At 41.9% G+C, this 23,062-nt stretch overlaps 2 protein-coding genes across 5 annotated transcripts in view; both read right to left on the reverse strand.

Moving 5' to 3' along the window:
* Window positions 1–1,328: 1,328 nt before the first annotated feature.
* Window positions 1,329–5,350, reverse strand: use1 (unconventional SNARE in the ER 1 homolog). Its single transcript, XM_080002227.1, has 8 exons — window positions 5,233–5,350; window positions 4,507–4,556; window positions 4,233–4,311; window positions 3,934–4,086; window positions 3,679–3,691; window positions 3,460–3,490; window positions 2,988–3,150; window positions 1,329–2,404 (listed from the first exon to the last, which is right to left on the reverse strand). The coding sequence occupies exons 1-8, from the start codon at window positions 5,332–5,334 to the stop codon at window positions 2,222–2,224; spliced, it is 774 nt and encodes a 257-aa protein (XP_079858353.1). The 5' UTR covers window positions 5,335–5,350; the 3' UTR covers window positions 1,329–2,221.
* A 2,468-nt stretch (window positions 5,351–7,818) lies between these two features.
* Window positions 7,819–23,062, reverse strand: part of LOC307237134 (myosin IXB) — a 76,459-nt gene continuing 61,215 nt past the window's right edge. For 2 of the 4 annotated variants that reach the window (XM_080009775.1, XM_080009773.1), the window contains 19 exons: window positions 21,712–22,818; window positions 21,411–21,486; window positions 20,799–20,914; window positions 19,514–19,632; window positions 18,370–18,563; window positions 18,128–18,235; window positions 17,759–17,920; window positions 16,825–16,866; window positions 16,619–16,730; window positions 16,402–16,475; window positions 15,774–15,966; window positions 15,363–15,491; window positions 14,764–14,869; window positions 14,365–14,496; window positions 13,628–13,751; window positions 12,743–12,793; window positions 11,128–11,243; window positions 10,499–10,641; window positions 7,819–8,659 (listed from right to left, as the gene is read on the reverse strand). In XM_080009775.1, the coding sequence (XP_079865901.1) occupies window positions 8,193–8,659; window positions 10,499–10,641; window positions 11,128–11,243; window positions 12,743–12,793; window positions 13,628–13,751; window positions 14,365–14,496; window positions 14,764–14,869; window positions 15,363–15,491; window positions 15,774–15,966; window positions 16,402–16,475; window positions 16,619–16,730; window positions 16,825–16,866; window positions 17,759–17,920; window positions 18,128–18,235; window positions 18,370–18,563; window positions 19,514–19,632; window positions 20,799–20,914; window positions 21,411–21,486; window positions 21,712–22,818 (3,571 nt within the window). In that variant the 3' untranslated portion in view covers window positions 7,819–8,192. Of the gene's footprint in view, window positions 8,660–10,318; window positions 10,374–10,498; window positions 10,642–11,127; window positions 11,244–12,742; window positions 12,794–13,627; window positions 13,752–14,364; window positions 14,497–14,763; window positions 14,870–15,362; window positions 15,492–15,773; window positions 15,967–16,401; window positions 16,476–16,618; window positions 16,731–16,824; window positions 16,867–17,758; window positions 17,921–18,127; window positions 18,236–18,369; window positions 18,564–19,513; window positions 19,633–20,798; window positions 20,915–21,410; window positions 21,487–21,711; window positions 22,819–23,062 lie in introns of all 4 variants that reach the window. The other 2 variants (XM_080009776.1, XM_080009774.1) reach the window with 2 other exon arrangements.

The raw sequence follows: 23,062 nt of genomic DNA on the forward strand, positions 1-23,062 counted from the left end.
ACACACACTGAACACTTTCACTCCACCTGGAATCTGCACAAAAAGGTCAACACGATGGGAAATAAAAGGTCACTTTTGGGACACACACACACACACAGTCTACTTTTCAGACGGATAGAACATTGATAACAAATCACACCACAGGGAGGAACTATCCCCCCGGATAGAGTTCAAATGCAAAGAGCTTTATTATCGGTTATGGATCGACAGCAAAGGCCTGAGCAGCGGCAAGGAGGAGGCAGACAACGACGACAACGACGACAACGACGACGCTGTGACACAACCTCATTTGGTCTCCCGTTGGCCTACATACCTCGGCTTCCGACACACAGAGAGCCCCCAGGGATCCCAAAATACACAGTGGGCAAGTCGACCTTAGCCAAGCCAGCCGGGAGGTGGGGCGGCAGCCAGGAATAGGGGAGAAAGGGAAGGGCCAGATGCAGAGCAGCAAGCCCGGGCAAGCTGCTCGGCTCTGCGTGCCTCAGAATAACCTGCAATCTGCACTCAGACCCATCACAACAGGGGGATGTCTCAACCTGACAGCAGCTACCAGAAGGTTTACTCTGAGGCCAACAAGTGTTTAAAAAAAATAAATAAAAAATAAACAAATCAACAACCCTATTCCAGCAGCGTGGGCCCTTCGGCACCAGAGACACTGGATCCCAAAACCAAGATTGGTGGCGGGGTCATTTTATTATGCTGAGCAAGATTCCACAGCTTAGAGCCTTTATTTAGCCGCACCTCCATCCGCAGATCAGATTTAAATAGTGGAGTTAATTTGGGATTTATAGCTTGTTCAGGCAACTGAGGTCAGTGGGGTTATTATCTGCTGCGGCTCCTGAAGGCCACGCCTGACATGCAGTGGACACATAGAGTAACAGCATCAGTATCTGGCTCTGTCCCTGGCCACCGGGGGGCGCTAGAGAGTCGACTGAATTCACTACGTTGTTGTGAAAGCACTTCTTAACTTTAACTTAACATACACTTCTTAACTTTAACATACACAGTACACGCATAAAAAAAACAACAACATTTATTTTGTAAAGCCAACTTCTGTAGAAAGACTGATTATTGTTTGGGGTTTGTAGGTTTACAATTCAACATAGAAATGTAGCATCTCTACTTATTTTATTTAAATATTGCATCTGGGCTCTAGGTGCTGAGGACACCAGCTTCTGGAAGCTCTGCAACAAATGTTAATCTAATCTGTCTTTGAGTGAGGGAAGGGCAAACTCATCGACCACCACCTAAAAGTATCTATACACACTTAACTATAACCAACAATATCAACATCATCTTTATAAAACTGCCAGCAACTTCAAGCAAGGCACCAAAATAATTGACTTTTATTAGTAAACAGATATAGCTAAATGTAATGACATGGAGTCAGTCTCACATCAACACAGTGCTGGCCAAATGGATTAATACCAATGATTTGAATCATTATTGAACCAAAAAAACAAACAAAACAAAAAAAAAGGCGTAATTTGAACCCATTAACACACCCTGACAAACAAATCGACACTGGATTCCAAGCGCAGCAAATTCTAGAGGCAGCTTATGAACCAATAGTGTTTGAAAAATCGTATTAATGCTCTCCCAAAATAACACTAGTCTACAACCTGGTACTGGACAGCGAGACAGAGTGAGTCTGCATCCTGTGGCTTCTAACCTGCTCCCTGATCATGGATGGGAATATTTTAAGGCTCAGCGTACATTGAGAGTATATTAAGACTTAAGCTGCCTGAGCCGTTGTTTTGGGAAACATCCGCTTTTATGCAGCAGCAGGAGGAGAGGATGAAGTATGAACTAAAGCCTCAGAGTTCCAAGAAATCTGCAACACAACGTTAAAATCACCGTCATCTATTGTCTTTGCTTTCAGCCGCTACTTCCAATGGCGCTGCCGTTCATATATTCCGTTCAAAATGGATATCTCTCGACTGCAGCACTGAACCTGACCGTCGGGACCGTGAGTAGGTTCGATTTATTATCATAAGAGCTACGGATACGTAGAGGAACAGGGTAAGAACGTTACCTTTGTATACATCTAGACAACGAACTTCCAAAAACTAAACTGGTTTCAACACCACGCAACCTGCGTGAGACACACGTTGTGAGGACACACTGGCCTGTGGTTCCTATTGTTCTCTAAGCTTCAGTCCCCCCAGAATTTTTTTTTTTTTTTTTTTTTTTTTTTTTTTTAAATGGACTGGGACTGTCATCATCTGAGCCGGGGGAAGATCCTGATGAAGAGGATCATGCTGATGAAGGTGAAGGACACCAGGATGAGCATCAACCACAGCAGCCAGTTGACAGACTTCTTGGTGTGCTGCTCCAGACGCTCCGACTCCGTCTTGAGTTTCTCAAAGTTCATATCGGCCTGACGCATCGAGTGGCTCAGAGTCTGGGGGAGAGACACACACACACACACACACACACACACACACACACACACACACACACACACACACACACACACACACACACACACACACACACACACACACACACACACACACACACACACACACACACACACACCTGTGGTTAATTATAGGTCTGGTATATTACCAGTTTAATATTTCTATCAAAAAATAAAAATCCATGAATGCATAACAAATTACTCGTAAATTCAATATATATTTTTATTTTCCATCCATAAACAATCACTTCAAAACAAACATAATATTTCATTTAAATGAATGCAAAATGACACTCGTAAATCAATTAATATTTGTAAATACGTATTTTTACTATACATTCTGATGGAATCATTCCATTTTGTTCCAAAATAAATAAAATTGAGTATAGAAAAGAATATTTAGTGAATAAATAACCCTTTTTGAAAACAACTCAGGCACTTTTTTTTATTCCCAACACCTTCTCTTAAAAGAAAAAAAAAGATGCTGGCATAAATGAATTTCAAACCGCTAAAAACACTTAAATATTTTGCCATGTGGCCACCAGGGGGCAGTGCGTCCAGTCACCTGGTTGTCCTGCTTGATGATGCTCTGAGCTGCCAGAGTGTTGTTCTTCAGGTTCCTGGCCAGGTTGAGCATGTCATCCGCCAGCTTCTCCTGCAGGTTGTGGTGGTGCTGTAAGACGGCGTCCAGCTCGGCCGCCGACTGACGCTCATCCAGAGGCAGACCTCTGGGGAGGGAGGGGAGATTTAGGGGACGAGGGACATCAGTTATCCAGCAGGGAGACTGAATCCTAACACCTAAAGCTTCGCTTTTTTAAATTTTCAACCCCGGTTTTACATAATTGTTGGTTCCCACCAATGAATGAAAATGAAGTTGTTTTCTTGAATATTGGAGCTGATAAAGTGTTAAAATATAGGTATCTTGCATAGAGTGTAAACATGGCCACTGTCTTACATAGAGGTTATATTTGAAAATATATTTTATAACGCACAAATCCTTATCAAGTCTTATATGACGCAATGTTGCAGGGATTTACCTTCTGTTTCGCAGGTCTGTTTCCAAGTTACCTGTAAAGAGAAGAAAAAATTTAACAAAAAAGAAAATAACTGGATATAATAATTTTCATTAAAATTTGATTTAAGTTTTTATTTACTACAAGGTTATTCTCTTTAATTTATCTTCTTTGAACAAGGATTATTATTATTATTTTTTTAATTTTATTTTCTTTGAACAAGGGTTTAAAAATGATACCTACCTTTTCCACCCTCCTGTAAAGGCGACACAAGAAAAAAATATATATTTATATTGACCAAAGCTCACAACAGTCCATTTCTAGTAAGTTAGCTTCAAGCTCTTCATAGTGAGTACTTCCTATTTCACAACACGAGAAACACAGTTGTATCGAAGAAACAAATCACAAATGATTTTATTTATCTATCTGCCTATCGTGTATGTTGTCTAGTGTCTCCATTTATCCTAAGATTTAAATCATCTTATCAGAGCGTCCTACTGTGCCCAGCAGTTCGTTCCTCATCTCCCCCGTGCACCGGGCCTTGGTCTGCATGTGCACGGTCTTGGTGGCCGGCATTCTCTCATTGGCTATTGTGGGCGTTCGACCCGGAGCCAGGAACTGATTGGCTAAAGCTTTCTCTGTTGGGGAAGACTGAAAGAAAAGAAAGGAAAAAAATATATATATATATTTATATTTTTTATTTTAAATAAATAAATAAATAAATAAATGGGAAAATAGGAGGGATATGAAAAAGTCAGTTGTCAACAAAAGGAAAAAAAAAAAGATGATGTACCAACCAGTTTCTCTGCCTCTAGGAGTCCCTTTAGAAAGTCCACTTTCCTGCTGTAATCTGTCAGCACTTCTGGTGTGGGTTTGCTGGGAGAAAAAAAAGAGCACCATTATTATTATTATTATTATTATTATTATTATTATTATTGAAAACCAGTGCCACTTAATGCCTTGGAGAAATCAGAAGCATATGATATGATTTTTCCCCACTGTGGAAGTACATTTACCCTCTTATACAGTAAACTAACATTCCATAAAGGAGCGGAACTCAGACGCATTTACCTTTGGCTCTTCCTCAATGCCACCAACATTTCCTCCAAGGCACCAACATACTGGCAGAGGAAAACAAAGACCATGGTCAACAGTCCCATTTGGGATATTTTTTGGCAACGCGTTGGGACTGATAGGGCCCAACCCTATGAGTTTATTCAGTAGAAGGGTATTACATCACGGTTCTCACTCTCTTCAAGAAATTCAGAGCGCACGCGCGCGCACACCCACACACACACACACACACACACACACACACACCGCTTTTCCAATAATTCTAAAATAAATAATATAAATGAGCTCTTGTGTTGCAAGCTCCAAATTGCAAGGCTGTAGGAATTGATAGGTTCCAGCCAGGATAGCAGCTCTGTGCCCATCAGAACAATCTCTGAAAGTGAGTCCTATTAGTAGGCCATAATAATATCACTTAATCACACACAGACAGACAGACAGACAGACAGAGACACACACACACACACACACACACACACACACACACACACACACACACACACACACACACACACACACACACACACACACACACACACACACAGGTTTGTAGTGTTTTGGGAAGCCGTGCTTGTATATATCAGAGCTGATAAGCCGAGACAAACCAGTGACTTTGCTCAGTGAGGACGTGGCTCCTCCACTGACAACACTGTGACAGCCATGCCGGGGCAGCTGTCAGAGGATAAGCATGCGGCAGACTACGACAACCGGTACACATATGTTTACCTTTTCTAGTCTCCATTCCTCTTCCCCTCGTTTTTCAGAGGCCATGGACTCGCAGCGAGAGAGTAGTCTGATGAAATTGATTTCCAACCTGGAGGAAGCCATGTTGGAACCCGACAGAGTGTCGCGAGGTTTTGACGTACCACAACAGGAAGTGACGTAACGTTGCAGCGGGTTTTTTTAACTATTGTTTTTTTTTTTGTTTTTTTTAATCGTACCATGCTTTTGTTGTGTATTTTCTTTTGTATTATAGCTATTTTATTTATTTTCTTTTGTATTATAGCTATTTTATTTATTTTCTTTTGTATTACAGCTATTTTATTTATTTTCTTTTGCATTACGTACTGCGTTGTTTTCCTTCAATTTGACTTTTTGTGTTTTATAGCGTGTTCATTATATGATGTTTTTTACACCACTTTTTTCATTGCACTACTTTGTGCACCTGAACATAAACTTCTAATCTCAGTATAAATACAAATAGGACTATGAAATTCTGCTATGCACAAGCAAGTCTCACAATGCACTTTTAAAAATGCATACACCGACTGAACAATGGTATTATACATTTTTCTTTTTTAATAGTGCCTTATGCATTTGCTAAACAAACAGTAGGGACACGTGTATTATTTAGAGCCCCATAATCAAAAAAACTGAAATTATTTTGTGGTAAATTAGGGCTTACATCAACTGAACATGAAATGAACCTGAGCAAAAGACATAAACATGCTTTGCAATTTACCAAGAATTTGAGTTTTTGGAGACCTGGACATGTGACTCAGTAGTATCAGCCTTATTGACCAAATTCATGGCCTTTAAATGACCAGGGTGAAAAAAATAGTTTTTCCTTTCTCATTTCAAATGGTTAAAAGAGTGGGACAAAGTACAGTATGAAACTAGATCATGATGCTACATGTAATTAAAAATATCCGCATGTTATTTTATTTACCACTTATAGTAGGGCTCAAATGGAGCACACAACCAGTCACAAAGTGAAGAGGATAACTCTACTAATGTATATGGAGGAGAAAATGATAGTTGATGCTTACTAAAAAAAAAAAAAAAAAGATTATTTTGTTTAATTAACCAGCTATGAGACAATTTTCACTGAATAGAAAGTTATTTTAGTTCAGAGTTCTGCTTTTGGCTGCTCCCGTTAAGGGTCGCCACAGCGGATCATCTGCCTCCAATACCTTCTGTTCTGCGCGTCTTCCTCCCTTACACCAACGCCTGCATGTCCTACCTCACCATTTCAGACTATTGGAATCTAATTGGTCTGTTGGAAACCATCTCTGTGATTATTTGTTCCCTATTATCTTGGTTTTACAAATAAATGTTGCCTTTAGTTAATGGATAAAAACATAAATAAGTGGAATAAGAAACATCCAAGGTTGGATGAAAAGATAAATAAAATGTCAGTGATCAAATAATCCGTTTAGTGATGTAAACATTTTAATATATGCCATTTAAAACTGCAAGTTTTGTTCTAGAATGGTAAAGGAGGCTAAGCATATTATGCAAGATGTCTGTTAAAGTTGGGATATCTTGGGATGTTTTGTACAGTTCTTCATTTTAAATGCAATTTGATGGCCGTACTTAATTTGGAAAACTTGTAAACATGCTACCATACAGGAATATACTTTTGTAATCCAAATAAATTATCTTGAAATATTTTTGGAGTACAATCTTTGAATTAAATGTAACCACACACACAGCAGAGGATACAACATCATTTACTGTCTTGTCTCGTTAATACTAACATTACAGCCTACGTCATTCAGTTCCAATCACTCGTTCCAATCACATCTACACAACTTCCACGTAATCAAGACGGAAAAACGGCATCTGACAGCAAGAAGGAACATTAGTATCATTTATATACACGCCAGGCTTCAAGCAGACCAACATCAGGGCACAGAACCTCCGCTGCTGTGGGAAGACAGGTACAGGTCTTCATATCAGGAAGAGAGGAGCATCCAGACATCGTGGTACAGAACTAGTATTGTTGGCGGGCAGGTGGTTCTTTGTTCCAACGGAAAAGTGGCGAGTGCTGCTCCCATTTCCCTTAACCGAGATTGAGAATGTGATCGGTTTGTTTCCGTGTCGTGTTGCGCTACAGATACAAAGTTGAAGGAGGGACGTTGTTGTCAATTGAAGCTGTTCTTTTAAGGCACCAGCACATTCAAAATATGTGTGTGTGTGTGTGTGTGTTAGGTCCTTGTTTGAAACAGATCTGAGCTGGTTCATCTACAATAGACACAAGAGTATAATACAAAAGACCCCTCCCATCCCTAAAAAAAGAAAAAAAGAATAATCCCTCCGTCTCCCCTCCTCCTCGGTTCCATAAAGATTACAGTTAAAAGAACCAGTGAGTTTGTATTCTGCCAAATTACAGTACAAAATCAAGGCACTAGTTTTACTTTTCAGCAAACACATTGGCTTAACTCGCTCATCTTGAGAACTAAGGAGTGAAAAGGTGCAATGACAACTTGCAGTATTTCCTTGAATTAGCACAAATGTGTTTAAACAAAACAAAAAGTGGAAAAAAAAAAAAAAAAAAAAAAAAAAAAAAAAAAAAAAAAAAAGGTCCATAACGTCTGTCATGAGGCCACTTACAAATCCAGCCCCATTCAATTTGAATTTCATCAATCGTAACCGCAATATATTAATAAAGATAGAAAAGTGCTTGGCGACGTGACGTCCTGTTCGTTGTCACAGGACTGTAAGATTTTAAACAAGTCAACAGTTACCATAAGGACCACAATTGTAACAATCTCCAGTCTTTTTTGTTGATGGCCATCTTGTTTACTCCCATCCATTCATGTCTATGGGTTGTGTTTCTCTACGGTACGTCCTACTTCTTGTCCTTTCAGGTCTCCCCTCATGCCTTATGCAACTTATCGCATTGCACCTGGGAGATTTGCGAGCGGCCATTTTACTTTACATTTTTCCAGCCCTTGCCCTGGTTAAGCATCATCACCCATGTACGCAATGTCAGGGTCGGAAAAACGTCTTTGGCCCTTGGCGGTGGAGTCTTGTTGCGGGCGCCGTGGCTGCGGGGAGCGTGACGTTACAATGGATGTGGAGGAGGAGCAGGGGGAGGAAGGGCACGAGGAAAAAAGTGACAAGTCGGAGTCCAGGGCGTCGATGTACATGGACTGGGTGCTGTCGTTCCGGCGGCCGGACAGCTCTCTCCTCCTCACTGGGTGCCGAGGGAGCCCACGGCTTCCGGGAGGCTTAGCCGACATCAGAGAGTGGGAGTGGATGCCGTGCGGCAGCTTCACCGTGCCGGGGATGATGGGGTTGCGTCGCTGCAGCGGGTGTCGGGAGGAGGTACAGGGAGAGGGACTAGCACCGGGGGCTTTGGCTTGCAGTTCCGATGGTTTTGGGGGGCAGACCGGCTTGGACCCCCTCTGCTGGTGGCAACCTGGTCCTGGAAGAGGAGGAGGAGGAGGAGGAAATAGTCGGATTAAGGCTATCTATCAAGAATTATTAAATTCTTCCAGGAGCTCAGAGTCAACACCGTCAGCCTGAAAAGGGGAAGATCAACAGAAGATTATACATGTGGGGGGGGACTTAAAATAAAATTCATGCTTGATGACAGAAAATCAAGGAAAGAAAACAAGGGAAGTGCTCTGAAACAGAAAGAGATGCCTATGGCCTGTCAATTATAAATTTGTTTTGTCCAAATAACTAATTTTGTGCAGTTTCATGCTTTGTTGCCACTTGCATGCTTGCTTATACCAACCATGCACCCAAGGATGGTAAATCTTACTACGACAAAACAGACCATTATATCACAAGATTTATAATTAAAATGATAGTTTTGTCTTCTTCAACAAGTCAACAATATCCAGTAATCCAGTATACTATATATATACACATATATATATATACTGTATATAGGGATTAACAAAGTACAGAAGGTAAAACGGTATGAGACTATAGATTTTGTGATTGGAGGCATTGCGCGTGCACACACACACACACACACACACACACACACACACACACACACACACACACACACACACACACACACACACACACACACACACACACACACACACACACACACACACACACACACACACACACACACACACACTATTCTGTTAGAAAAGATTGTTGCCAGTTCACGTGTCTAGGACAAATAGGAGACATTCCGTTCAAATATTATCTGTATTTATTCAGCGTAGGCAGGTTATATAAAGAATGAAATCATGTAGACATGTCGATTTATAATTTTTTTTATTGAATATTCAAAATAAAAAAAGTCCCGTCAGTTGACGCTATTTTAAAAATAGATAAATATTACAAATATTACGACTTGAAATCAAATAATTTCTGTTCGTAATCAACAAGTAACAAGTGCAGCTTCTTTAATTAACATTTCACTAAAATAAAATTTTGTTAAAATCTAAAACAAAATAAATATGGCAAGTAGGTCTAAATAAATAATAAAAGTTTGTGGTGTTGCTTGTCTAGTCGACATCATTTACACAATGAATATTTACCGTCTGCTTTGGGTCGGATCTTAAATCGAAATAAAAAAAATACCAAACTATGGATGTATGTTGTCAAGGACACATCATCTTTCTGCTTCTCCTCAGAGTTTTGGACGCTGCGCTCTGTCTCTGCTCCGTGTGTATTATGTTTTCAAGCGCAGGGCTTATTTCTATATCGATAAACCTGATAGGTAAGCGGTTAAAGGTCATTCAATTTACTTTTGATCGTCCAAAATGATTGGTTTTCTGTAGCAACTTGCCGAATGCAGAAATGAACAGATCTGTGGAATTTTTTTTTATCCAAATAATCGAGTCCATTTTATTTTGACATCGAGGAAAAAAATATGGTGATAATTATCATTTTATCGCCCTGTTCAAATTGTGCTGAGAGGGACTTATTTTCACCAGATATTATGGCCAGAGATTTAAATATGTTGGACTTAAACAGATTTTCCCGGTCAAAAAAACGGTAACTACAGGATAACGGAAACTCTTGACACGCACGCACGCACGCACACACGCACACGCACACGCACACACACACACACACACACACACACACACACAGTTTCTGTTCCTCAGACCTGCTGTGCTACAGAGCAGACGGCACCCGCCACCATCCCCATCACTGGTCCAGACCTGCACCACAAAAGAGAGGAAGGGCCCCACCCCGCGGCCCCATGGAGCGGTCAGAGAAATCCACAGCTGAGCGAGAGAAACAGAAGCTGGAAGAAGGCGTGGGCCATGCCGTGTTACACACTGACCTTCTGGCTCGGAACCTAGGGCGGACAAGCGCTGTTGTGGCTCGTCAAGAAGGCTCTCGGAGCTCAGCGACGCCTCAGAGTCCAAGTTCTCCTGGTCAGAACAGGGCTGCTCCAGTTCCGGGAGGCGGCACGCCAAGTCCTCTCTGAAAAGGAGAGAGAGAAGTGATATGATTAAGAATAAAGAGATGTTTTCGAGAAATAACTGAGACTAAACTGTGAAGTAGCGCTGCCATCGTTATGACATAATTGAGCTGACCATCATTTTGCAAACTCATGTTTGCAAACCAAATGTGTTTTTTCATAGAAATCTTAGAAATGTCACACTACACAAAACTTAACTATCTGCTCCCATTTTTATGTTTCAAAGTTTAATGTCAATAAATGGCTCTTCTGAAATAAGCAGACATTTATTGTATGTATAACTATTATAGGCTAATACTATGATAGTGGCATAAAACAGACAAAAATCACAATTCAATTGTTGAACGCAATTATTTGTAAGACAATTACTCGTCAACTAAAATGCCCTGATTATGACAAGCTGACTGTGAAGGTAACTGCAGCTGATGACTCTAAGGAAGGATAACAGGTATTTGAGTTGGACCAGGAAAAACAAAACTTGTACTTACTTCTCTTGTTTGATTGACTTGATGCGCTCGACCAGGTTCTTCTCAGCCTCCGTGTCAGAATCCAGAGGCTCATTTTCAGGGACAACACTCAGGTCCGGACTGGCCTTCTCATGAACCTGGAAAGACGGACATCATCATGCTGGTACCTTGAACAAAAAACCCAAATCTCTGACCTATTTTGTTTTTGTTAGTAAACAAAAGAAACAAAAAAAAAAAAAAAAAAAGAAAAAAGAAAAAAGGAGAAAAAAAGAAAGAAGGTGAATGGTGCCTTATCAAGTCATGCAACCACAACATTTAATTCTGGCAGCCGATCTGTAAAACACAATACATTACAGAGGAGGTGAAGAGACAGATCATCCATTCCTAAAAAGAATGAGATGGGGGCAAACTGGCTCTCAGGTAAAAGACAGTTAGACAGGACACAAATACATCCTGGCTCTAGAAAGATTCAGTAAGATTACGCTCTGCAAATAACATGATGATCAAAGCTTCCCGTCCCTCATACGGGATAGTCCAGTTTGTAGTTAGTGTATAGAATGCAGCCGGATTTTAAAGAAACTGAGATTTATTTTTTATGTTTCTATTTTTACTCGTCATAAAGACGGAAGATTTATCGCTTAAATAAGTCTTTAAGCGATATATTCTTATAGCTTTTGGGAATTGTAATTTCCTAAAGGTGCAGTGCAGTAGAATTTATGGAACGGACTTGGTCAGGAATGGAATACAATATTCATCAGTATGTTTTATTTAGTGTTTAATCCCATAAAAATAAGAATTGTTGTGTTGACGTTACCTTAGAATGAGCCATTTTTATCAACATAGTGAATGGGTACACTTCCATAGTGGCCACCATATTGCACCGCCATGTTTCTACAGTAGCCCAGAATGGACAAACCAAACACTGGCTCTAGAGAGGGCCTTTTCCCTGTTTTTTTTGTGAGTTTCGCGGCCACCATCTCTTCCATGGAGGCAGCCGTGTTGCACCGCCATAGGGAGATTCATTTGGTTGCGATCTGCAACCTCACCACTAGATGCCGCTTAATGCCACACACTGCACCTTTAATTAAAAAAAAAAAAAAAAATTCTGGAAATAATTTTTTTTCTGGAAATTTCACAGCCCATCAAAATGTCGGTTCTGGACACACAGCCATGGCATTGGTTTCTTCTGAATTTGGATAAAACAGACAAAGATCATTTCCCAAAAAAGTAGAGTATCTCCGAAAAATAATAAAAATAAAATAAAAATGGTTAGGGCAAACCTTATCCTTATCCCCCCCAAAGAAGACCAGTGCTAGAATGTAAACCCAATAACAACTTTTAGAAATATCCATGTAATAAAGGGAAACAATGGAGAAAACAGATTGAACGTCCACATCCAAAACAAAAATGTCACCAATAACGAAGAAACCCATGCAGAATACAACCAATTAGTAATAAAAAAAAGGAATAATTAGTTGAGGAAGAGTGCAGGTACAGGGTCACAGGTCACCAACAGCTAACATGCCATGCAGAGCCGTTTCAGCATGGCACACAGACACACATACACACGCACTACCATCACTACTGAGATTATCTCTACTTGAACGACCAGGAGAACTTTGATGATGATACATACCAACACTCCTTTGTAAGGAGCTGAGAACCTGAGAGGTAAATGCCAGTAGTGCTAAAGAGAGACAAGGAAGATCGGCCATGTTAGCCAGGGAACTGCCAGAACATCGATACCTGACACTAGGCTGAGATCCGACCAGGTCTGGCTAGTGCACAACGTAGGGTCTGGGGTCAGGTCAGGGATGCGGGACGGTATAAAACTGTACATGAGTTAGGTTCCACAGGAGTCATTTCCTGTTCCTCAGTTGAGACCGACTCAGGGATTAAGGCTTGGCGAGGCCGACAATAATGGTTGCCCAGTTGCCCTGGGCAACCAGAATTGGGCCATCTCTTACGGTCTCGTTGCCCTGTTGTCAACAACTTTTCATACTCAAAAAAAAAAACCAAAAAGGAAAAAAAACAATAAGCGTGGTATGTTTAGAAAGTTCAGTCAATTTGAGTTATTCTGGCACAGTTATTACCTGCCAAAAATGATGAAACTAGTGAGAATATTGAAATATGGATTGTAATTACATAGTATCATTAATTATAAAGTTATTTTGAAGGTCTTGGCAACCTCTTAAAAATGTTGCCGTCAGGCCCTGCAATACAGTGATGTTTTTATAAAACTAAAGTCACATTATTACATTTTATCTTCTTTCATTGGAATTGACTAAAATAACTGTAAATTGCATTAAAATCTGAAAGGACTGACAATGAAAATCAAATGCCAGTCGAAAATAAAAAACTTGAAAATCCAAATCCAGTCATTTGTTGTCTTGCTGTGAAATTAGGATATTTTTACCATATGATACTTTGCCTTAGCTGGAGGTAAAGCTGAATGTTTCCCTGTCGTATTCAGACCACGGCAGAGCGAACAAGGCCAGTCCTGTTGAGGGATCATTCTCACCGTGTTCCGTCTCTTGAGTTTGAGCTGGTTGACGGCCAGAGCCTCAGCATACTCCAGCTGCTCGATCTCCTCCATCTTCTCGTTGTAGCGTCTGATCTGCTCGTTGATCAGCATCTCCACACATCTGGGGACAGACGAGGGAACGTCCTAGGTCAATGAGGTCACCGCTTCCAAGAAGTGTGTGGAGGAGAGGGGAGAACATGCAAACTCCACACAGAAAGGCTCCTATTTGGGAGATAACCCGCCAGAGCACGGTGCCAACAGCGCCCGAGGCGGGAATCGAACCCAGGACCTTCTTGCTGTGAGGCAGCAGTGCAATGCACTGGTGGTACTATTTGTTAGCACGAGTGTTACGTCACAATGTTTTTTCTGACGGCTCGAGTATTGCTACTCCACCACTAGCAGGTGTAGCAGTTGGTCCACGCTTGCGCCTAGATTGCTACTGCGGTTTGGGCTACTGTATTGCTACAGTGGAGAGCGCTGCTCTAGGCAACTGGTCCTAACAGATCCTTAGGGGTCAACCCAAGTGCTTTCTTACCAGGTCTGACATTACTTACATCATGAATCACATTTGTGGTTTGAACAAAGTAAGATTAGAGATAGAGGTTAAAAATGTATCCAGGCGTAATAATTATCCAAACCCAATCTATTTTGATTCAGATATATATAAAAACAAATTTCATACAAACAAATATTAGATAACGGGGTGAAGGTCTTCTTAGCTCTGGTGGTCTTACGTGGTGGTCTTGGCCACGTCCTTCATGCTCATCAGTGGGTCAGCGCTGTCCGGGCAGCGCAGGATACAGGGAGCAAACACGATCGCCAGAGAGTTTGGAGACATGCGGTTGTGGGCCTCCTCTTTAGACACCCTGAAAGGGAACAAATACAACCATATATTTAATATAAATCTACAAATTATATTAAAAAGTAGGGCGGGGCAAAACAAAATCAAATATCAGGATATTTATTTCACAAATAACTCTGTATCGATAATTTGTGAATATTATGACCAAGCAGGTAAAGGCATTCATTACAACAGTTAGAAGAGGTTATGAGGTTTGGACAATCGCATTACTTTGTTGTAATGTGTCCTTAAATTCAACATTTAAGTATATCGGGAATGAGGGATTCCCTACCTGACAAGGTGGAACACGAGTCTCTCTAATGTATTGAAGTTCGCTTGGGGAAGTTCTTCCAGCACCTTGTAGATGGCATGAAGCTGCTCCTGCTTGTCTGGCAGCTCTGCAAAACAAATAAAGATTGATTTAGTTGAACTTATTCAACAAAGTATTGCAAGTAAATACAAAGGTAAATACTATATATTTGGTGCTAGGCAAATGTACGATTTCGGTGGAAAAAGGGAAGGTTATGAACTGGATGATTCTATGAACTGTTATTATAACATGTTCCTGTAGATGAGATAGCAAGGTCAAAGTTATTTGAAACTGAAATAAATGTAAAACTTTTTTTTCAAATATTAAAAACAAAAAAAAAATCTGGGATTTCGCTCTACGGGTAAGTATAAAGTGAGGTGGGTTCCGGAGGCAAGCATTTGGTTCAGCAGTCGGCTTAGGGTTTTATAACATGAGAAATGTTGACTTTGATGTTTATGCTGAAATAACAACCTCATACATTCAAATGCAAGACTATTTAATGACTTTTGAGACTCAATATTTGCAAAAAATAATTTAAGAAATGCTAAATGCTGCTCCCTAGTGGTGAGTGCTACACTTACCCACAGCACGCAGGAAGTCACTGTAATGAATGAAGGTCATGAGGGGGTCGGGCAGCTCCCTCAGCCACTGTTTAACTAGACCGGTCACGGTGTGGATGGGATAGTCCTCCAGGCACACAAGGTGGGGGTCTAAACAATTGCAACATTACAAAGTAAATACGACTTTAATAAGGAATAGAATTACAGGCATGTTACAGAAACATAAAAAAGGGAAATTGACGGTCCACTTCACAGTATAGAGTAGATTCAATTGAATAACATTACATTGTACTTTATTTTACACGGGGAAGAAGGTAAAGTATTCAAACAGAAAGGTAAAACTGAAAAAATATACGCAATCGACGTACACATTAAAATAACACAACATGGTGTTACGTGGGTCTGCCAGGGTTTAACTGGACCGGGACTCACCGGTCTCCAGGCGCTGGTGGAGCTCCTTCATGCGGTTGGCGGAGCCAGATTTGCGGTAGATGCCCTCGGTGTACAGGCCATTGATCTCAACATGCTCCAGTAGCATCTCCAGCACCATGGGCACCGGGTTCTTGTCGCTGATCAGATGGCCTACGCGCACCCCAAAGTGCTGCCCTGTACATTCCTCGTCACTCTGCAACACAGTGAGCCAGACAGCAGCAGCCAATGGGTTATGTGTCAATAAGGGCTAGTTTAGTGTTCTCGTATATTGCAGCAGTATAAGGCCTGACAATGAAAATGGAATAGGACTACTACTGGAATAGGATACTAATGGACTAAAAAAAAACAAAAAACAAGGCTTAGTAATTTATAATATCATGCGAATTATAATAAAGAATGTGATTTATGTTTGAAAATCCAAATACCTTCACATATGATTAAAAATGAGAAAATATCCCAATATGATATTTTGGCCATATTGCCCAGCCCTGCTTAGTGGAGAAGTACAGTTCAAACTATTTTGATAGTGAAGACTATAAGTTTGTCTCATTTATTACAGCTTTGAGTGTCTATGTCCAGGTCTAAGTGCCACTGGTTTGAAACTCCTCTCTCTTTATGGTAAATTTACCTTTTTGGCACAGAAGGTGGAGCAGTCAGTCACTATTTTGCTGAGACACTTCTTGTGGCACACCATTTTACAATCTGGAAGATAAGATCAAGTACATCCAAATGGTTGAAGCTGATAGGACGTGAACCTGCATTACATCAACATTCACATGTTTTCTTCGGCATGTGGAGAGAAAAGTAAAGCAAGTGAACCAGGTTTAGGGTGGGATGATACTCACAGCTGCACATGTAGGCTTTCTCCATGCCCCAGATGTAGGAGGTGCACTGGTCACATGACTGCATAATGTTGACCTGATAGTGACTGAACATGTGGTCGAGGGGGCTTTCCATCTGGCGGGACAAGACATTCATTTATAATTTCTTCTTTCGAATTAACGGAGGTTGCCATTTGAATGAAGTCAATACAACCTGTCTGCCTGCTTACCCCCTTGTCTTTTTTTCGCCTCTTCTTGCGAGCTTTAGCGGGCTGAAATACAAACAGCAAGCAGAATCAGAATCACAAGTACTTTAATAATCCCAGGGGGAAATTACTTTTGTTACAGCTCCAAATCTACATACAACATATTTACATACAACATATAATAATTATTAAGAAAAGGAGAGTGAAGAAGAGAGTAAGAAGAGTGAATCCATCACATTGGACCTCTACTAACTCCATTAACTCAATGGAAAACAACAAGGGCTGGGTATGGGTACTTAATACCTTTAAGGTATCAATCGAAATAACCCAATACCAAGTAGTATCGAAACTTCTCCAGTCAAACGATACCCGCATTCAATTGGTGGGATCCCAACACTCAAAACATTTTGTGTCTTGGTCCCCTACGTGGGGAAAAAAGTCAATAACTTCTGATTTTGGATTCTGAATCGGATATGAAATGATCGAATGATACAAGGATATCCCTGTTTATTTATGCGCCAGCGCCTGGAACTTCACCGCGCAGGTAAAGGGGTCAAAATTAGCGGTTCGACCCAGGTGTCTCGTTTACATCAGAGCCGATCAGAGCCGGAGCCGATAGAAAAGCATGTCTATTGCAGGGTCAATTGACCCAGGACTGACACCCGGGTGTTACCTTTCCCACTAAAAACAAATGCCGGATGTTAGCGGGTGTTTCCAGGTGGGAAAGGGGTATAAGGGTACTAGTACTGGTATGGTCATTTCTTAAACAATACCCAGCCCTAAAAACAACTTAATGAAGGTGCTCTCAGAAGAAAACGGGTTGGCTTTTTGTATTCTTCGCAACACTCTGCAAGTATACATTTCGATCTATATTATATTTTATTCAAGATCTTTATTTGTCTCATTAAGTCATCAATGTAGGGTGCAGTGAAATTATAAAAGGGTGGGGTTGCCTCACTTTGGCAGGCTCCGCCTTAATCTCTCCTCTGATGAAGCCGTCCAGCACTGACTGGAACAGGTTGACCACCAGCTGCACCTCCCCCTTCTGCTTCTCCCCTGCCAGGTGGATCACTTTGTTCTGGTAGCCTTTCATCAGCCCCTTGTAGCCGATGGTGAGTTTCTGGGAGAGGTAAGAGGTGAGGAAGAGAGTTTTAGAAAAAAAACACAATATGAATTTAACAACCATGAAATAAAACAGTGAAATTAATACAGAATGACATGAAAGAGTAGATAAACAGGAGGTAAATAGGAATAAAACACATACTGTAAGTGTATATATTTGTGTACATAAATTTGTATGCGTGTCCGATAGAAATAATGGACTCACTGGAAGAGAATACATGGCCTTTATAGTCTCTCTGAACTGCATGGTTGCTGTGACGAAAATGGCCTCTGTGGCCGACAGCTGTTTTCCCCTGGAGCGGAAGTCGTTCACCTGCAGCCAAAGGTTCATTAATGAAACACACACTCAGGAAACCATTGCAACCACCAAAGTATTTAGTCCCATGAGAGACACAACTCGAGCATGTGACATTTGAACTACAATTTAGGGCACGGGGGGAGGGTTACCTGGTTGCCTAGAAACTCATCGAGGTGACGCAGTTCATTGGCGTTGGTGATCTCTCGGTCCAACGAGGCGTTCCACTGCTCGGAGACGCGTGTGGCACGGCTGATCTTGATGGTGGGATTGCGGCTCAGGCCTTTACTTGGGGGGTCACCGGCTGCTTGGGAATGGGGACGAGACAGGTGTCCAGCTGTTGATGCTGCAACAGAAAGCGAGAGCAGAAAAAGGTTGTGATGCTCATCATCATAATATAGTTATGGGAAAACTGCAGGTTGTGATCTGAGCCGATTGAGCCATTTTAAATAGTTTTAAAAGTCTAAAGATCTAAATATTGAGGTGCAAGGGATTAGCCTGGAATACACCACTAGGTGGTGCTCTTGCGCAATTTGTGCCTGGTGCTTCTCTTGTTTGCATCAGGATTCTCCCTCTCCCTCCCTCCCCCCTGCCTCCCTCCCTCCCTCTCATATGACAAAGCAAATGAGAGGGAACTTTTTAGGTATAGTTGTTAAAGTTTCTCTTCTTCTCACAGACACTCAGTTGTAGTCTGTGGCAGAGCAGATAGTCTGGAGCATTTGCAGTGGCTTGGGGCTCTATTGCAGACATGGGGAACAGGTTGTGAGCTCATTTTAATTCTGAAGGTAAGCAACTTTTGAGTGCTAATAGAGGAGCGAGCAGGAGGGAAATATTTCTTTAGTGCACTCTCTCCAAGGTAAGGCTCCTGCATGAGCGGCAGAGCTAATGCGGAATACAGCTTCCTGAACCTGAAGTTTGTTAGTGTTGAACATGATCCTGCACGTGCCACAATTTACCCCAAAAAGCACCCAGCCCGATTAGCAAATCCCCTGGAATAATATCAATACACCTGTGTTTTCTTTCCCCTTCTCCCTGCAAGAAGTGTATTGGAACTGGGCTTTAGCAGTTCAAAAGCTCCAAGCTCACTAATAAGAGCAGCATTCCATGGACTTTGGTGCAAATTGGACATTTAAATCTTAAAAAACAGTGTTGGGTCATGGAAACAAAATGCCATTTGTGGATACCAACTTCTGAATTATTCAGAGACATTGTTGTCTCCAGCTGTCTCTTAGAAACACAAATATCTAATTCATTTCACTTAATATGGAGAGAAGTATTTCTCTGTGGGTTAATTACCTTCCCCCGCTGCTGGCTTCTCATTGAGGGACTGAGCCAATGTCAAATCTCCATCGTCTGGAGTCTGGGGCTCCTTGTGGGGTCGCTTCTTCAAGATCTTCCTTAGAAAACCTGTTGACCTGCACCGCACATTCAATTAAATTACATTTTCTCTTTAGAACACTCAAAGTGAGGCAGTACAGTGAAACTGAAATACAGTGCAAGTGAAATACATCACAAGACTATTCTATACAGAACAAATATATACCTTAAGTCCAATACTTAGGGCTTATTACATAAACAGGAATGGGTTTTGTAGAAAAATAAATTAAAGATAATTTTTTGCTAATTTTTGTGTTCCAAATACTTTCTCAGTATGTGTGTCTAGCAAGATATGGCTGCTTAATAACCAAGAAGATAATCAGGTTCCTTGTAGTGCCACATATGCAAACTCAGCTCCAATAGTATCGCCATAGCAACAATACAAATAAAAAAAAAAAACAAGCATGTCCATTTGATCCCTCTGTCTGATACAACGTCCCAGCGAGTGAGCCGAATGCACGTTGTTTCTGGGGCACAAGCCAATCTATTCAGAGGAAATTAAATTAGCAGGAATTTCCACATTTGCGTTTCCCATAACAAGACCATCTGTGCATCTACATATGGATAACTAAGAGTGTGTGGGTCTCACCACATGAGGGAGCTAAGGTTTGTTTGATTACACCAGACAAAGTGTGTTCCAGTAAACACACTGCCTTGCTCAGAACCCCCAGTGACTTAAAATGTGACTGATTGATTTTCCCCAAGATTCTGGTGCCTTCTAAACAAAACCTCCTGGCTTTGAGTACAATTAGGGCAGTCACGATCATGAAATCCTAGTTGACGATTAACTGTCATACAAATTATGTATTATAATAATTTATAATTTAATAGTTATTTTTCTTCATTCTATGCCACTAATATAGTGTAAGGCTATAATAAGGCTATAATAGTGTAATAATACACATCCACCTTATGAAGAACAGTCATTTATTGGCATTGATGTAAATTTGGATAGCAAGTTGTTTTTTTTTACCCCTCGCCTAAACAGACATTCCAGATGTGCCTTCTATTCATTGTAGCAATTCTTACATTGGCTCAAAATTCCCTTTAAATTTGGATGAAGACATACTTATGGAAACCTAACAGCTTTTCAAAATTATTGCGATTGGCTTGAACTGATTATGTAATAATTGTGATAGCTACAATGCACAGACGGAACAATGACAGACAGTCATGATACTTTTCACAGGTGCTCCGACAGTACCTCTCTGGTGTCGACGGGACAGTCTGTGAGTCATGGTGACCCGATGCATCCTGGTGTTTCCTCCTGAAGGACATGCTCTTTGAGCCGTCAGCATGGCTTTCTGTTGGGGAAAGCACCTGTACAGCACAGAGCACGCACAATGGGTACCGGCTTCAAACAATGTTCGTAAATTTTCTTTATTGTGGAACACATGTACAGTGGTACCTCGACTTACGACTGGATGTACTCACGACTAATCCAAGATACAAGTAGCGATAGTCGCGAAAATTTGTATCGACTTGCGACCAACTGCTCCAAAATACGACCGTGGAAATGCAGTTGGTGCGTCGGCGGCCAGTCAGCAGTCAGTCAGCGGGCGACCAACATCGTGTGTGCACGTAGTTCGTGGCGTATCGACATTTTTTTAATATTTACTGTGTTTGTGCTGTGTATTTTGTTTATTTTCACCCTTCATGATTTCATAATTTATATGGGAAAAATTGCTTCGACATACGACTGTTTTAACATACGACCGTTCTTATAGAACGAATTACAGTCGTAAGTCGAGGTACCACTGTATTGGATTTGGTACATGCATTCCAACCATCTCAGTGGATTGATAAGACTTCATACCTCTCTGGATGATGTGGCACCAGCTCCCTCAGATCCTGGAGACAAGCTGTCCAACGATGAAGAGGCCATACGACTCCTTAAATCAGACGGACAAAGATTGAGATGAGACGCATGCTTAAGCAAGACTTTGATAATTACCAAGGAACATTGTGGAACAAATTAGGCGTCAGAGGTGATACAGAGCCTCCTTTCATCTAAAAGTTAAACACACAAAAAAATAAGCTTGAAGAAGCTGTCATTTCCCTACCAGACTCAATAATTGTAAGTTTTATATGAAGCTAGATTATGACCAACAACATACTGTGCATGCTGTCTCCTTTTGTCCTCGGCACTGCGAGGTGGAGAGGAGTGTCCTCCGTCGCTCTTTCTCCCCTTCCACTTCTCCGGCTTCTCCTTTATCCCTCCAGGGCGGCGCTGCAGAGATCCTGCCCCGGCAGCCTCTCCTTGGCCGTTCCTCTCGTGCATGGATTCCGAGGGCTGCAGGGAGAGCGTGGAGGGACGAACGGGGCTGGCAGAGGGAGAAACTTTAGCCTCCTTCTTTCCGCCCTTCTCCTCCTTCATCTTCCAATGCACGAAGGGGTATGGATCCAGCTCTTTCAGCCTCGTGGCCTCCTGACTGTCGACCTTCGGCGGGGTGGACTCGTCCTTAACGGCAGTCGAGGTGGAGGTTGAGGAGGCAGCTCGTTCAGATTCTCTCTGGTTGTGTTCCAGGCCTCGGCGTCTCCTCTGCTCCCTCTTCTCCTGGTTCCTGGACGCCAGGCCCCTGTGGAGAGGCGGAGGACGCACATTTCTCTCAGCCTGGGCAACTGCTCCAGAGTTCAACTCGATGCCGCCAGGCTGGTCTTCCCCCTCCACCTCCTCCCCCTCACTCGGCCGAGTGCCCATCTCAACCAGAGGACCGTTGGGCCCCCCATATGAATTGGGGGAAGAAGGCTCGCCAGCCTCTTCCTCCTCCCCAAGACCTTCATCCTCATCCTCAAGCTCTTCCTCCTTCCTCGGTTCCTCGTTTGGCTGTGTGGCTCCTTCGCCGGCTGCCTCTCCGCCTGCTAGGAGGTTCCCTTTCTGCTGGCTTTCATCCAGAGCCTCCTCCGTCACCAGCTCCACGTCCGGATCCTCCCTTGTCTGAGGCTCCACATCCGGGCTGTTGGCCTGCTTCAGCCGAGTAGTCTCCTCTTCCTCCGCCCTCGCCTTTTCCCGTGCTTGCTTCTCCTCCTCCTTCCTTAGCCGCTCTGCCTCTTCCTCAGCCTCTCTGGCTCGTCTGGCTTCCTCCTCTTCTTCTTGTGCTCTCCTCCAAGCTGCCTCCTCTTCTTCGGCCATCCTCCGAGCTGCCTCCTCTTCTTCGGCCATCCTCCGAGCCTCTTCCTCCTCTTCTTGCTTCTTCCTTTTATCTTCACGGATGGAATGGCACCTTGAAAAATATATAGAGTAAATATTGAAATTAAATACGAGTACATCTTGATTCTAATGGTTCACAAATGAAACTGGCACTCGAGTCTTCAAATTCTGTTCATTAACAGCTTGTCTGTAGGTATAATAAAAAGACAATTGAATGCCTTATCAAGCCACCTTTGTGAAATTTAAAGCTGATTCTGTATGAAAAACAATAAAAGACACGCTTTAATATAATCCCTCAAAATAAATCATATTCACAC

Source organism: Zeus faber, assembly GCF_960531495.2.
Source record: "Zeus faber genome assembly, chromosome: 1".
Taxonomy (NCBI): domain Eukaryota; kingdom Metazoa; phylum Chordata; class Actinopteri; order Zeiformes; family Zeidae; genus Zeus; species Zeus faber.

Excerpts from the sequence above, each read along its gene's own strand:
- use1 (XM_080002227.1), bottom strand. The coding sequence starts at position 5,334 with ATGGCTTCCTCCAGGTTGGAAATCAATTTCATCAGACTACTCTCTCGC. Across the intron at positions 4,557-5,232 it reads AGGAATGGAGACTAGAAAAG|TATGTTGGTGCCTTGGAGGA; the intron begins GTAAACATATGT and ends TTCCTCTGCCAG. Across the intron at positions 4,312-4,506 it reads GCATTGAGGAAGAGCCAAAG|CAAACCCACACCAGAAGTGC; the intron begins GTAAATGCGTCT and ends TTTTTCTCCCAG.